Source organism: Ursus arctos, unplaced genomic scaffold (assembly GCF_023065955.2).
Source record: "Ursus arctos isolate Adak ecotype North America unplaced genomic scaffold, UrsArc2.0 scaffold_1, whole genome shotgun sequence".
NCBI classification, from domain to species: Eukaryota; Metazoa; Chordata; class Mammalia; order Carnivora; family Ursidae; genus Ursus; species Ursus arctos.
In genome coordinates, this window is record NW_026622763.1 from 91,692,556 (window position 1) to 91,705,623 (window position 13,068).

The window sequence follows — 13,068 nt, forward strand, 5'->3', positions numbered from 1 at the left end:
GGCTGTGCCCCCAGCCCCCAGCCCCCAGCCCACTGTCCTGAGGCTTGAGGATCCTGAGGAGCCATTGGGCCCTGAGGGACACGGCAAACCTCCAACCTGTGGCTTTCAGATGTGGTTCCAGGCCCCCCAGATGGCGCCCCGCAGGTGGTGGCTGTGACCGGCAGGATGGTCACACTCGCGTGGAACCCTCCCAGGAGTCTGGACATGGCCATTGGTGGGTCAGGCCCCTCAGGGCTGTGGGGTGAGGATGGAACGTGGGCAGGCTCAGGCAGGGGCACCGAGGGAGCCAGGCTCGCGGGCACAGCCCAGCGAAGCATACCGGTGGAGGGTAGGAGTGGGTGAAGTGCTGGGAACGTGGCCAGGAGCCGTGTGGCCGGTCCCCTCTCCAAGGTGGATAAAGCCATGGCTGCGTGTCAGGAGAGGCCACAAAGGGGCCACCACATTCCCTTTCTCAGGGAGACTGGGTGCTTGGGTCATGATCCTGGGAATGCCCTCCCCTTCCCTGTGCATGACTTGTCCCTGCTCTGTGCCTCAGTTTCCCCACCTCAGGTAGTAGCAAGGAACTGGGATATGGGTTAAGCTCCCTCCGTCTGTGTGTGTAGCTGGACCCCATGCCTGGCATCTTGTTGGCTCTGAGCCTGGCTGGCCAGGCCAGTGGTTGGAAAGAGCAGGTGGGGGGGCATGCAGAAGCCACAGGAGAAACTGAGGCAGGTCCTCAGAGCAGACTAATGAGTTTCAGGTCCTGAGCCAGCTGGTTGGGGGGTTGGGTGGGGGGCTGTCCCAGCAATGCCCACCTCCAGCAGCTGCTTCCCCACCAGACCCAGACGCCCTGACCTACACCGTGCAGCACCAGGTTCTGGGCTCCGACCAGTGGACAGTGCTGGCCACGGGCTTGCGGGAGCCTGGGTGGGCAGCCACAGGGCTGCGTAAGGGGGTCCAGCACATCTTCCGGGTCCTCAGCACCACAGTCAAGAGCAGCAGCAAGCCCTCGCCCCCCTCCGAGCCTGCACAGCTCCTGGAGCACGGTGAGTCTGGGTACTCCTATGGGATGAGGTGGGCTGGAGGCTACGGGGCCAGGGAGCTGGGTGTTGGTGGTGGAGGCTCAAGGGCTGGTCTGGTTCCTGCTCTGGTGGGAACAGCGTGGCTGGGGGCGACCTCAGCCAGTCCAAGCGCTTCTTTCTCCTGACAGCAGCATGCACAGTAGTGGATGAGGCTGAGGCTCTGCGATCAGATAAGCTGTGTGTGGCGAGGGGTGAGGGCATAGTCCCAGCTCCGCCACTTCCTGGCTGTGTGCCCTAGACAAACTGCTGAACCTCTCTGAACCTCTGCTTCCTCATCTGTAAAAATGGTGCTTGGGTGGTGGTTGGGAGGGTTAAAGGCATAGAGGGTACTAAGGACCTGGGGTGGAGCCCAGCATCAGCCTGTGCTCTCCTCCGGCCAGGCCCGCCCCTGGAGGAGGCCCCCACCGTGTTGGACAAGCCGGACGTGGTGTATGTGGTGGAGGGACAGCCCACCAGCGTCACGGTCACCTTCAACCATGTGGAGGCCCAGGTCGTCTGGAGGAGGTGGGGCCCCGCCTGGCACGCCTCACTCCCCACATGTGGCTGTCCCACTCTGGCCATCCTGGCCTGACCCTCCTGTGGCTGGATCCTGGGCGACCTCCCTGTCGTGTGTCTCTTAGCTGCCGAGGGGCCCTCCTAGAGGCGCGGGCAGGGGTGTATGAGCTGAGCCAGCCAGATGACAACCAGTACTGTCTTCGGATCTGCCGGGTGAGCCGCCGAGACGTGGGGCCCCTCACCTGCACTGCCCGGAACCGCCACGGCACGCAGGCCTGCTCGGTGACACTGGAACTGGCAGGTGGGTGATAGCGGGTCTTCTCCCCTCCCCCGCCTCTGAGGCCCACGGCCCTCGCCTCACGCCCCCAGGTGCACACACCCCCTGTCAGGCCTGTCCACTGAATAGCTATAATAATACCGGTGCTAGTGGAAGTAACAGATAGTACTAATAAGGTATTTATTGAGCATACCTACTATGTGCCGGGCTTAGCGCGAAGGACCTTCCATGTATCACTTCACAGAATATTTACATGAACCCAGCGAGATGCGGTTGGTTATTATCCTCCTTTTACAGATGGGGAAACTGAGGCTCAGAGAGTATGCTAAGTCATAGGCCCAGGGTCCCACAACCTCAAAAGTACAGGAGCTGGGATTCAAGCCTGGATACATGCCCGACTCCAGAGCCAGAGGGGCTCTTAGCATCCTGTGTTAAACACAACAGGATGTAGGACCTCAAATATAACAAGCGTGAGGAGCCCAAGTCAATTTCAAAAAGAAAAGAGCCCAAGCGAGCACAGCTGATCTGCAGACCCCCAGCTCTGGGGACCCTGCATGCCCTTTTGCGACAAGCCCTTTTGGAACAGCGTCCCAACCTTGGCGGTGAGGACCCTTTGTATACTTTTTCCTTTAAAGATGCAGTCTCTCAACCGGTGGCATGCATTAAGTAGTAATTGTCTTGTTTTCTGGTTTGTTAATTAACGCTAGACATATGTAACTGCCACTCAGAACTTCAGATCAGCGTGAGCTAAACAGTGTTACCTGCTGAGTGGATACAATTCCAACCAAATGCAAAGAAAGTGACATTTTAGTGAGCGCAGGCAATCATATGGCGGATAAATGTACGTTTGCTGGTGCTTTTAAAAAATTGTTCAAGTTCCCTTGAAACCTTCCAGTTCTTTCACCTTCACAGAACAGCCCTGCACCACCTCTAGACTAGAAACCAGATTCCTAGAGGGGTGGAAAGGGATCTTTAAAGCAAAAGGGAAGTGGCAGGAGGGTGTGCGAGGGAGAGATGGGGGAGCCCTGCTGACCCTGATGGAGATTCAGGGAGGGGGGTGGCACCGATCATCTGGGTCCCTGTCTCCTCCCTGGCCCAGCTTCACCCCCACCCACACCCCCCTGCACCTCCCACTCAGCCTGCCACTTTGCTCCTTGAGCGTACCATCTGCAGGACTCCTTTCTCTTCCCAGATACAGGAAGAGCCCTAGGGTTTGGGGAGGCCCTGGCCCCCGAGAGCCCTGTAGCCCAGCCTGGCTGGATCAGTGACTGAGAGAGAGCGATGATGTCCCAGCTGGCCAGGACTAGAACAGTCCGGGGCTTGGATCTACATATGCTCCAGCCACGCTACCCACCCCCGCCCCAGCCCCCAGGCAGGGCAAGTGGAATGGCCTCTTTCCCTTATATCTGCCCCACGGTAGTGTCTTCTTTACCCCCTTTTACCTGTGTAAAATCAGGTTGGGCGCCAGTGATAGGTGGCGGTCCCTGCCCAGCACCCCTGCTTATCACTCCGGGCCTGCTCTCTCCTACTCCTCTTTTTTTTTTTTTTTTTTTTAAGATTTTATTTATTTATTTGACAGAGATAGAGACAGCCAGCGAGAGAGGGAACACAAGCAGGGGGAGTGGGAGAGGAAGAAACAGGCTCCTAGAGGAGGAGCCTGATGTGGGGCTCGATCCCAGAACGCTGGGATCACGCCCTGAGCCGAAGGCAGACGCTTAACCACCCAGGCGCCCCTCTCCTACTCCTCTTAAAGCGGAGGTCCTCAAACATGCTCAGGAGGCGGGGCACTGAGAAGTCACAGGTTCCTCCGCAGAGCACGTTGGAATATGCATGTAATTCCATCCTGAGAATTAGAAGCCACTTTGCCAGGAAAGAACATGACCGCATGATATGCTTAGAGAATGAAATCACAGTCACATGTGGGAGAGCTAAGCTGAGAATCGGTACCCGTATGTTCGTCTTGCCATCTCCTGGTGGTAAAAGACCTCTTAAACATATAAATAAGATTCAGAGAGAAAACATCAAGATAGAGGCAATGGCATCCGTGAATTTAATTCAGGGTCACAGCCTGAGCTGCCTGCAGGACCCAGGACGGTAAAGCCAGAGGTAGGGCTGTGTGGAAGGGCGGTCACCCACAGGGGGCAGCATTGAGCCACTCTGCACCAGCCCATTAATGCAGTGAAGGAAGAGGCTCAAGGAGGCCAGTCTCGGTTTTTCCAGGGAGGCAGGAAATCCAGATTTCTTTTGTGTGTGTAAATCTCCTAGTTTCAAAGCTGGCAAATGAACACTGAGGGTCCGACAGAGCAAGGCTGCACCCGTGGCTTAGGTTTTCTGAGATTTGGAGAACATCTCGTGTGGATATACGGGGAGAGCCCTTGGTCCAGGCTAGGCACTCTGGTGTTCCCAGGGGCCAAGTGTGAGAGCGTCAGGGGGTGCGGTGCTGGGGCTCTGGGAGGTGTGTGTGGGGGGGTGTCCAGTGTTCTGCCCGAGCCAGTTGCTGAGGGAGGGCTTGGAGAGGGACTTGAGAAGGTAGGACCTCGTGACACCAGTGTTGCCACCCTTTCTTCCCCACCCCCACCCCTGTGTGTTTCAGAGGCCCCTCGATTTGAGTCCATCATGGAGGACGTGGAGGTGGGGGCTGGGGAAACCGCTCGCTTCGCCGTGGTGGTTGAGGGGAAACCACTGCCAGACATCATGTGGTACAAGGTCAGAGGGTGACAAAGACCTCGGGGGGAGGGGGTTCCTAGCATGGGGCTGGCTGGGAGCTGGAGGTCAGGGAGGAGGGATTTCTGCACAGGAAGAGTCTTGGCCACCTCGGGAGGAGGGGAGCCTGGACAGAGAAGAACAGAAGTGTCAGAGGTGTGGCTAGGAGAAGAGAGCGGAACCCAGGATTCTGTGTGACCCTGGTGGGTGTTTCAGGGACCAGAGGACGAATTGGGGGGGTACAGGACTATTAGTGGGAGATAAAAGTGGAGCTGATTTTGGGTGCTGAAGGGAGCAAGGACAGAGATAATACTGGGCCCTGGGGTGGAAGGGTTCCTGGCCCTGACATAGGGATGAGACTGGGTCTCCGACGTGGTGATAAAGGTGGGTCCCAGGTAGTGGTACAGCCAGGCCTGGGCTGGAGGTGACAGCCCCCTCTGCAGGATGAGGTGCTGCTGACCGAGAGTAGCCATGTGACCTTCGTGTATGAAGAGAACGAGTGCTCCCTGGTAGTGCTCAGCACGGGGACCCAGGATGGAGGTGTCTATACCTGCACTGCTCGGAACTTGGCTGGCGAAGTCTCCTGCAAAGCTGAGCTGGCTGTGCGTTCAGGTGTGCTCGCGTGCAAGGGGAGAAGGGCAAAGCGCTCATTCCCTGGGAAGGTGACGTGAGCCCCCCGGGCCAGGAGCCACTCACCAGCCCCTTCGCTCCCAAACCACCCCTATCTTCCATCCCTGGGTCCCCGCCTCGGGACCCCAACATTCTTGCTCTTCTTTTGTCTCCTCCCTCTGCCCTGCCTGTCATCTCTGTTGGGCGGAGATGTCATCCACAGTTGCCCTCATTCCTCTGTTGCCCTCCCCACCTAACACCAGGCCTCTCTTCTCCAGCTCAGACAGCCATGGAGGTAGAGGGGGCCAGGGAAGCAGAGGAACAGCGAGGAAGGAGACTCAGCGACTTCTACGACATCCATCAAGAGATTGGCAGGTGTGGGGCTAGGAGGGGGTGCGGTGCCGAGGAGCCCAAGGGGGCCTGGGTCTGAGGTTCAGAGGCCGTGGAGTGCTGGGGCTACGACAGTGACTGAGCCCCTCCCCTCCCTGTGTCGTCACCCAGGGGTGCTTTCTCCTACCTGCGGCGCGTGGTGGAGCGAAGCTCCGGCCTGGAGTTTGCGGCCAAGTTCATCCCCAGCCAGGCCAAGCCAAAGACATCAGCGTGGCGGGAGGCCCGGCTGCTGGCCCGGCTCCAGCATGACTGCGTCCTCTATTTCCATGAGGCCTTTGAGAGGCGTCGGGGACTGGTCATTGTCACCGAGCTGTATCCTGGGATAGGCTGAGTGGGTAGGGGACAGGTGGCCAATTAGCAACGTGTTTTATACTTTACAAAGTAGTCCCATTGACAGGAGGTGCCGACCCCCTTTTGTGAAATGTTGCCATTGACGATTGGGAGTTCCGAAGGCCTTTGGTGAGTACTTTACAGAGTAGAGTCTGGGGACTTCTGCAAAAACCAACAGTTTTTAGCACCGCTCCCTCCACCACCTTTTCTTAGCTTAAAGTTACATAGCACTCGTGCGTGCCTGGCAGCCTCCGAGAGTTCGACAACTATTAACCTGCTTAATCCTCGTGTATGCCTAGCTCATGGAATCTTTGTATCCCCAGCTTTTTTTCAGATTTTTAAATTTATTTTAGGGAGACAGTGGGGAGGGGCATAGGGAGAGGGAGAGACTCCCAAGCAGACTCTGTGCTGAGTGCAAACCCCGACGCGGGGTTCGATCCCACGACCCCGAGATCATGACCTGAGCCGAAACCAAGAGTCCGACGCTCAAGCGCCTGAGTCACCCAGGTGCCCCTTTTTTATCCCCGTTTTACAAATGATGAAACTGAGTCTAGAGAGGCTACGTAACTGACCCACGGCCACACGGCTAACAAAAGGCGTGTGCACGAAATGCGGTCCGGTATACCCAAACACTCGAAGTGACCCGTTTCAGGTGAGCGTCAGCACTAGCTGTGTCGGGGAGGCTGTTTTCGTAGAGAATGGATTTTATCCTTTTATGAGAGCTCTGGTTAAACAGAGGCGCACTGCGCTCAGAGTGCTGGGTGGTCAGCTCGTTCCTCCTGTTAGCAGGGGGACCACGTCCTTCATACCCGCCTCCCAGTCTGCACTGTCAGAACCCACACCTCAGCAAAATGCCCCGCTGTTACCTGTCATGGGCTTCCGGGTCATTCTCAAGTAGAGGCAGGATGTTCCATCCGTGGTGTACAAAATTCTGCTCTAACTTGATCTTTTTAAATACCTCACAGGGTGGTGGAGAGGAGATGTCATCCCCATTTTACACCTGAGGGAACCTAGGCTCAGAGAGGTTGGGTGACTTGCCTGAGATCCTACAGCAAATGAGAGGTCACGCAGGGTGGTCCCATCTGTGCACCCAGATGACAGGGGTAGGGCGGAGACACAACTGCGAACTGGTATTAGATGTGCTTTAAGGGGAAAGAGAAGGCTGCAGAGCTGGGATCTGACTTGAGCTCTAGGGGTGGAGGGCACTGCCCAGGGAGGGCCCAGAAGTTGGCACTGGTCACTCTTCTCCTTGATCCGGGGCACAGATGCACAGAGGAGCTGCTGGAGCGAATGGCCAGGAAACCCACCGTGTGTGAGTCTGAGGTGAGGGCAGTGGGTGGTAGGGGTCAGGTTGGGCACTGGTGTTTACCCACCTGAGCTCTGAGAACGGAGGGGTGGGTCCTGGGCCTGCCGTCTGGGCCATGAATAGGCCAGGGGGAGTGGTGGCCCCTACCTCTGTGGTTTCCCAGTCTCTTCACATAAACATTCCCCAGACATTTGTCTCGGAAGGAGCCCCACCTAGACTCGAAAAGTCTCACTGCTGTCCTGCCACATAGGGCTGTATAAATTGTGTACGCAGTTCTATTTATTATAATGTAAATGGTTCCCTCCTATAATTGTGTGCACAACCTGTGTAGCTGTACTTGGAGGCCCTAGACCTCAGAAACCCCCAATCTATGTTTCAACCGCCTCCACCAGCCATCTGAAGTCTACTTCTCAGGCACGGCCTAACCTCTTCCCACAGCAAGAGGCATAATACCCCATCTTTTCCCCATGGACTTTGGGCCTCCCATTTTCACAGATCCGGGCCTACATGCAGCAAGTGCTAGAGGGAATATACTACCTGCACCAGAACCGTGTGCTACACTTGGATGTCAAGGTGAGGTGCAGGTGGGGAGTGGGGAGCAGGTAGCCCCTGTGGGAGGCAGGCACCAGGGCATCCTCCCCCTTCACCCAGCTCCCATGCTTTCCCTTGTGCTCTGCAGCCTGAGAACCTGATGGTATGGGATGGTGCAGAGGGTGAAGAGCAGGTGAGGATCTGTGACTTTGGGAATGCCCAGGAGCTGACTCCGGGAGAGCCCCAGTACTGCCAATATGGCACACCTGAGTTCGTGGCCCCCGAGATTGTCAATCAGAGCCCTGTGTCTGGAGTCACCGATGTCTGGTAATAATGCTGGGCTGCTGGGCGGACCGGGACGGCTTCCCTCAGTGCCGTGGGGGAGGGGGGGCTTGGTCACTGGCAGAGAGGAGCGTCACCAAGCCCAGCTTCCTTCTCTGGCAGTAGGTTGGTGGCAGAGCTCAGGGATCTCTTGCCCATGTTACGACCTGCCCCTCATCAGAACTGACCCAATCACTCAAGGCCTTAGCCCTGCCCAGCCTTGGTTCCTTGGCTCCTCATCTCCCCTTGGTATGGGGCCTTCTCCTCTGTAGGCACCTTGGTTCCCAGACTCCTCTGGGCTTCCTGGGCTGGCCTTGCCATGGCCCTTGACTCCACCAGGGACCTTGGGACCTCTTGGTTGACAGTCCTCCCTGGAGGAGGCATCCTTGCGCCCATCTGTCCCAGTGAGGCCGCTCCTCACTATGTTAGCGGTAGCAGAAAACTGCTGTCTTCTGGTGGGGGGTGGGCTGTCCACTGACCCATCTGTTACTCTCCTTTCCTCACAGGCCTGTGGGCGTTGTTGCCTTCCTCTGGTAAGGACCCCTCTGCACTCAGGACCCCAGTTTCCAATGATCTCCTAGCAGCCCGACCCCTAACATTTGCAGCGCCTGGGACAGGAGAGCAGTTTGGGGCCTGCAGCCCACCCCTTGTCTTCCACACCCCTGCCCCTTCCTGCACTGCAAGGGGCCTCATGCATGAATGGGGATGCCTTAGCCTGTGGGTCTAAGCTCTCTCTACCACCATGCTGCTCCGTAAGGGGTGGGCACGCTGGCAGCCTGCTTGGGAGGCTGGACAGAGACAGGCCAGTACAGGCTTAGTGCCGTCTAGGCAGGGGACTGTGAGGCCCTGAGTGTTCAGAACAGGCGCTAGAAGGGGGAGGCTCAGGCTCAGGGTGGCATATCCCGTAGGCACAGACTCCTCACCTCAGGGACTGGCCATGACAGGAGGGACAAAATGGGTCCTCTAAAACATGGGCCCAGGGCAGGGAGCTGGGCGCCCAGTTCTCAAGGCAGTACTGCCTCCTCACCTATTGGGGGGTGGGGGCGGGCAGGACAGGCAAGAGTCTGGAAGACTACCCTCAGATTCACCCTGCCTCTGCCTTCCCCAGAGCCCCGGGGCCTCCACCTGTCCCCAGCCACTGGCATCCCTCAGCAGTCTCTGCCTCAGCCCCAGGGCCCTGTCCACCTCTCATGCCAGCCCCCTCTTCCTCCACAGTCTGACGGGAATCTCCCCGTTTGTTGGGGAGAACGATCGGACGACATTGATGAACATTCAAAACTACAACGTGGCTTTCGAGGAGACCACATTTCTGAGCCTGAGCAGGGAGGCCCGGGGCTTCCTCATCAAAGTGCTGGTGCGGGACCGGCTGTGAGTACAGGGCCCCCAGGAGCCCCCTACCGGCAGAGTCCCCTCATGCCAGCCCCCACTCCTGCCCCAGCCTCTGCCCTTAGATGCTCAGTCTCCCAGCTCCTTGCAGGCTCTGTGTTCCCATTTATTGGCTGGCTCACTGAATGAATGATCTATCCCTTCTTAATCCTCATTCCTTTACAGGAGGCCTACCGCAGAGGAGACCCTAGAACATCCTTGGTTCAAAGTGAGTCTAGTCTTGCAAGGTAGTGGTACAAGAGGTGGGAGGAGAGGGAACATTATTAACAGCTCCATTTATTGAGTGCCTACTGTGTGCAGTAGTCATGATAGGCAGTTTACATACACATGATCCATTAGCCTCACAATAGCTGCATGAAGGAAGACATTATTATTCCTATTTTGCTGATAAGGAAACTGAGGCTCAAGCTGGGGTATCATGGACTCCAAGGCACAAGTCTGGGTGCCCCCCCCATCCTGAGGGGATCTTCATCAGCCTTTTCCCTGCCTCTCGAGACCAGCCCTGGTCCTCCTCACTCCTGTGCGTCCACCTCTGTCCCGCACTGTGGTTGGTGGGTGGCCTGGCTGGCTTGGCCTCTTGGTTTTGAGCTCCGTGAGGCCAGAACTCTCACTCATTCATCTTCAGAACCCAGCAGTGCAGGGGACAATGCCAGGCAGAGGGGTGAGGTTCAGCAAATGACCCAGAAAGAGTGAGTGAATAAACCATCCATTGAGTATTGTGCTGGGTCAACTGAAGGTTGAGGTCATTCTGGTATCTGTCCTTTGGAATATGAGCCTGGACTCTCAGATCATAGATGAGCTCTGAAAAGGACAGTCTGGGTGGGTGACTGAGGGAAGCATCTGTGTTGGTCTGGCCCACCAAAGCTCCAGATGTCTGGGACGCTGGCTCTCCATGGGGACAGATGGTGAGCTGGAAAGCAGAGCCCAAGCCAGGGGCCTAAGCGTGGGCTCCTGAGGGCAGCCAAGGTACCAGGACGGGGCCTCGAGCCCTGGTGCAGGCCCCAAAGCCCACACGAGCCACTGATGTTCTGCCTCTCCTCTTAGGTTCAGGGGTTTTGTCCATACACAGGCACGTTGGCTGTGGGAGTTGTGACAGATCTAACGGGGAGGGGACCACCAGGAGCCCAGACTCAGTGCTGCTCAGTCCACTGTCCCCGCCTGCGGACTTTCTCTCTCCATTGCCGAACTTTGAGGGTGTAGGTTGACAGAGGACCTTTCCTCAGGCCCTCTTTCCTGGGTTTGCAGACACAGGCAAAGGGCGCAGAGGTGAGCACGGATCACCTAAAGCTGTTCCTTTCCCGGAGGAGGTGGCAGGTGAGTTTGCCCGGGCCCTGCCTCTGTGCCTGCCACCATCTCACTCTGCAGTTTTTCTCTCTGACCCTGCCGTCCTAGTATCACGTGCCCTCACTTTCTGCTCACCTGTCTTCACCCACTTTTTACTCTCTCAGCCCCCAGCTTCGCTCCTGTTCCCCGGCCCTCTGCCTGCCCTAGGTCTCTCCTCCGCGGGGGCTGCGGTGGGCTGGCGTGGGTCAGTCCAGCCCCAGGGGTCCCTCCCAGATCTGACTCCAGTACCCTGTCCCCAGCGCTCCCAGATCAGCTACAAGTGCCACCTGGTGCTGCGCCCCATCCCTGAGCTGCTGCGGGCACCCCCAGAGCGGGTGTGGGTAGCCGTACCCCGAAGACCGCCCCCCAGTGGGGGGCTCTCATCCTCCTCGGACTCAGAAGAGGAAGAGCTGGAGGAGCTGCCCTCAGTGCCCCGACCACTGCAGCCCGAGTTCTCAGGCTCCCGGGTGTCCCTCACCGACATTCCCACTGAAGATGAGGCCCTGGGGACCTCAGAGGCTGGGGCTGCCACCCCCATGGACTGGCAGGAGCAGGGAAGGGCCCCCTCTCAGGACCAGGAGGCCCCCAGCCCTCAGGCCCTCCCCTCCCCAGGCCAGGAGCCCCAAGCTGGGTCCAGCCCCCAGCGGAAAGAGCTCCGGAGGGGCAGCTCTGCCGAGAGTGCCCTGCCCCGGGCCGGGCCGAGGGAGCCGGGCCGGGGCCTGCACAAGGCAGCCTCTGTAGAGCTGCCGCAGCGCCGAAGCCCCAGCCCGGGGGCCACCCGCCTGACCCGGGGGGGCCTGGGTGAGGGCGAGTATGCCCAGAGGCTGCAGGCCCTGCGCCAGCGGCTGTTGCGGGGAGGCCCTGAGGATGGTAAGGTCAGTGGCCTCAGGGGCCCCCTGTTAGAGAGCCTGGGGGGCCGTGCCCGGGATCCGCGGCTGGCGCGGGCTGCCTCCAGCGAGGCGGCACCTCGCCACCAGCCCCCACCTGAGACTCGGGGCCTACAGAAGAGCAGCAGCTTCTCGCAGGGTGAGGCGGAGCCCCGGGGCCGGCACCGCCGTGCTGGGGCACCCCTCGAGATCCCTGTGGCCAGGCTTGGGGCCCGCAGGCTGCAGGAGTCTCCCTCCTTGTCTGCACTCAGCGAAGCCCAGCCACCCAGCCCTGCGAGGCCCAGTGCCTCCAAACCCAGTGCCCCCAAATCCAGTGTCCCTAAGTCTCTGAAACCTCCTGCTACCACACCCAGTGATGCCCCACAGCCCTTGGCACCCCAGCCTGCCCAAGAGAAGGCCCCAAAGTCCCCGAAGTCCACGCTAGAGCCAATCCCGGCCCCCAAGCCTACACAGCCCCCTGTGGCTCCACAAACCCCAGCGCCCCCCCTCACACCCTATGCCCAGATCATACAGTCGCTCCAGCTGTCAGGCCACATGCAAGGGCCCCTGCAGGGCCCGGGGGCACCTCCATCCGAGCCCAGACCCCACCCGGCTGTGTTCGCCAGGGTGGCCTCCCCACCTCCAGGAGCCTCTGAGAAGCGCGTGCCTACAGCAGGGGCGCACCCTGTGCCAGCCGAGAAACCTCGGGTCCCCGCAGTGCCCCGCAGGCCAGGTAGCAGTCTCAGCAGCAGCATTGAGAACCTGGAGTCCGAGGCGGTGTTTGAGGCCAAGTTCAAGCGCAGCCGTGAGTCGCCCCTGTCGCGGGGACTGCGACTACTGAGCCGCTCGCGCTCAGAGGAGCGCGGCCCATTCCGCGGGGCCCAGGAGGAGGATGGCATGTACCGGCCCAGCCCAGCGGGAACGCCCTTGGAGCTGGTCCGGCGGCCCGAGCGCTCCCGCTCCGTGCAGGACCTCAGGGCGGTCGGGGAGCCGGGCCTCGTGCGCCGCCTCTCGCTGTCACTGTCCCAGCGTCTGCGGCGCACCCCGCCGGCGCAGCGCCACCCGGCCTGGGAGGCCCGCGGCGGGGACGGGGAGAGCTCGGAGGGCGGCAGCTCGGCGCGGGGCTCCCCGGTGCTGGCGGTGCGCAGGAGGCTGAGCTCCACGCTGGAGCGGCTGTCCAGCCGGTTGCAGCGCAGCGGTAGCAGCGAGGACTCGGGGGGCCCGTCGGGCCGCAGCACGCCGCTGTTCGGACGGCTGCGCAGGGCCACGTCGGAGGGCGAGAGCCTGCGGCGCCTCGGCGTCCCGCACAACCAGCTGGCTGCCCAAGCCGGCGCCAGCGCTCCTTCTGCAGAGTCCCTGGGCTCCGAGGCCAGCGCCACGTCCGGCTCCTCAGGTGAGGGACCCGGCCGAGTGTGTCAGGTGAATGTGTGTCTCTGGCTGGGGTAAGGGTGTGGAGCTGGGTGACAGGTG

At 59.6% G+C, this 13,068-nt stretch overlaps 1 protein-coding gene across 6 annotated transcripts in view; it reads left to right on the forward strand.

Moving 5' to 3' along the window:
• Positions 1-13,068, forward strand: part of SPEG (striated muscle enriched protein kinase) — a 55,705-nt gene that overhangs the window by 34,260 nt on the left and 8,377 nt on the right. For 5 of the 6 annotated variants that reach the window (XM_044381125.3, XM_044381127.3, XM_044381126.3 and 2 more), the window contains 16 exons: positions 110-214; positions 804-1,025; positions 1,442-1,565; positions 1,682-1,857; positions 4,427-4,539; positions 4,980-5,148; positions 5,424-5,520; positions 5,647-5,847; positions 7,131-7,188; positions 7,667-7,744; positions 7,851-8,029; positions 8,530-8,556; positions 9,239-9,391; positions 9,575-9,617; positions 10,655-10,723; positions 10,993-12,991. In XM_044381125.3, coding sequence (XP_044237060.2) covers positions 110-214; positions 804-1,025; positions 1,442-1,565; positions 1,682-1,857; positions 4,427-4,539; positions 4,980-5,148; positions 5,424-5,520; positions 5,647-5,847; positions 7,131-7,188; positions 7,667-7,744; positions 7,851-8,029; positions 8,530-8,556; positions 9,239-9,391; positions 9,575-9,617; positions 10,655-10,723; positions 10,993-12,991 — 3,813 coding nt within the window. The remainder of the gene's footprint in view (positions 1-109; positions 215-803; positions 1,026-1,441; positions 1,566-1,681; positions 1,858-4,426; positions 4,540-4,979; positions 5,149-5,423; positions 5,521-5,646; positions 5,848-7,130; positions 7,189-7,666; positions 7,745-7,850; positions 8,030-8,529; positions 8,557-9,238; positions 9,392-9,574; positions 9,618-10,654; positions 10,724-10,992; positions 12,992-13,068) is intronic. The other variant, XM_044381123.3, reaches the window with a different exon arrangement.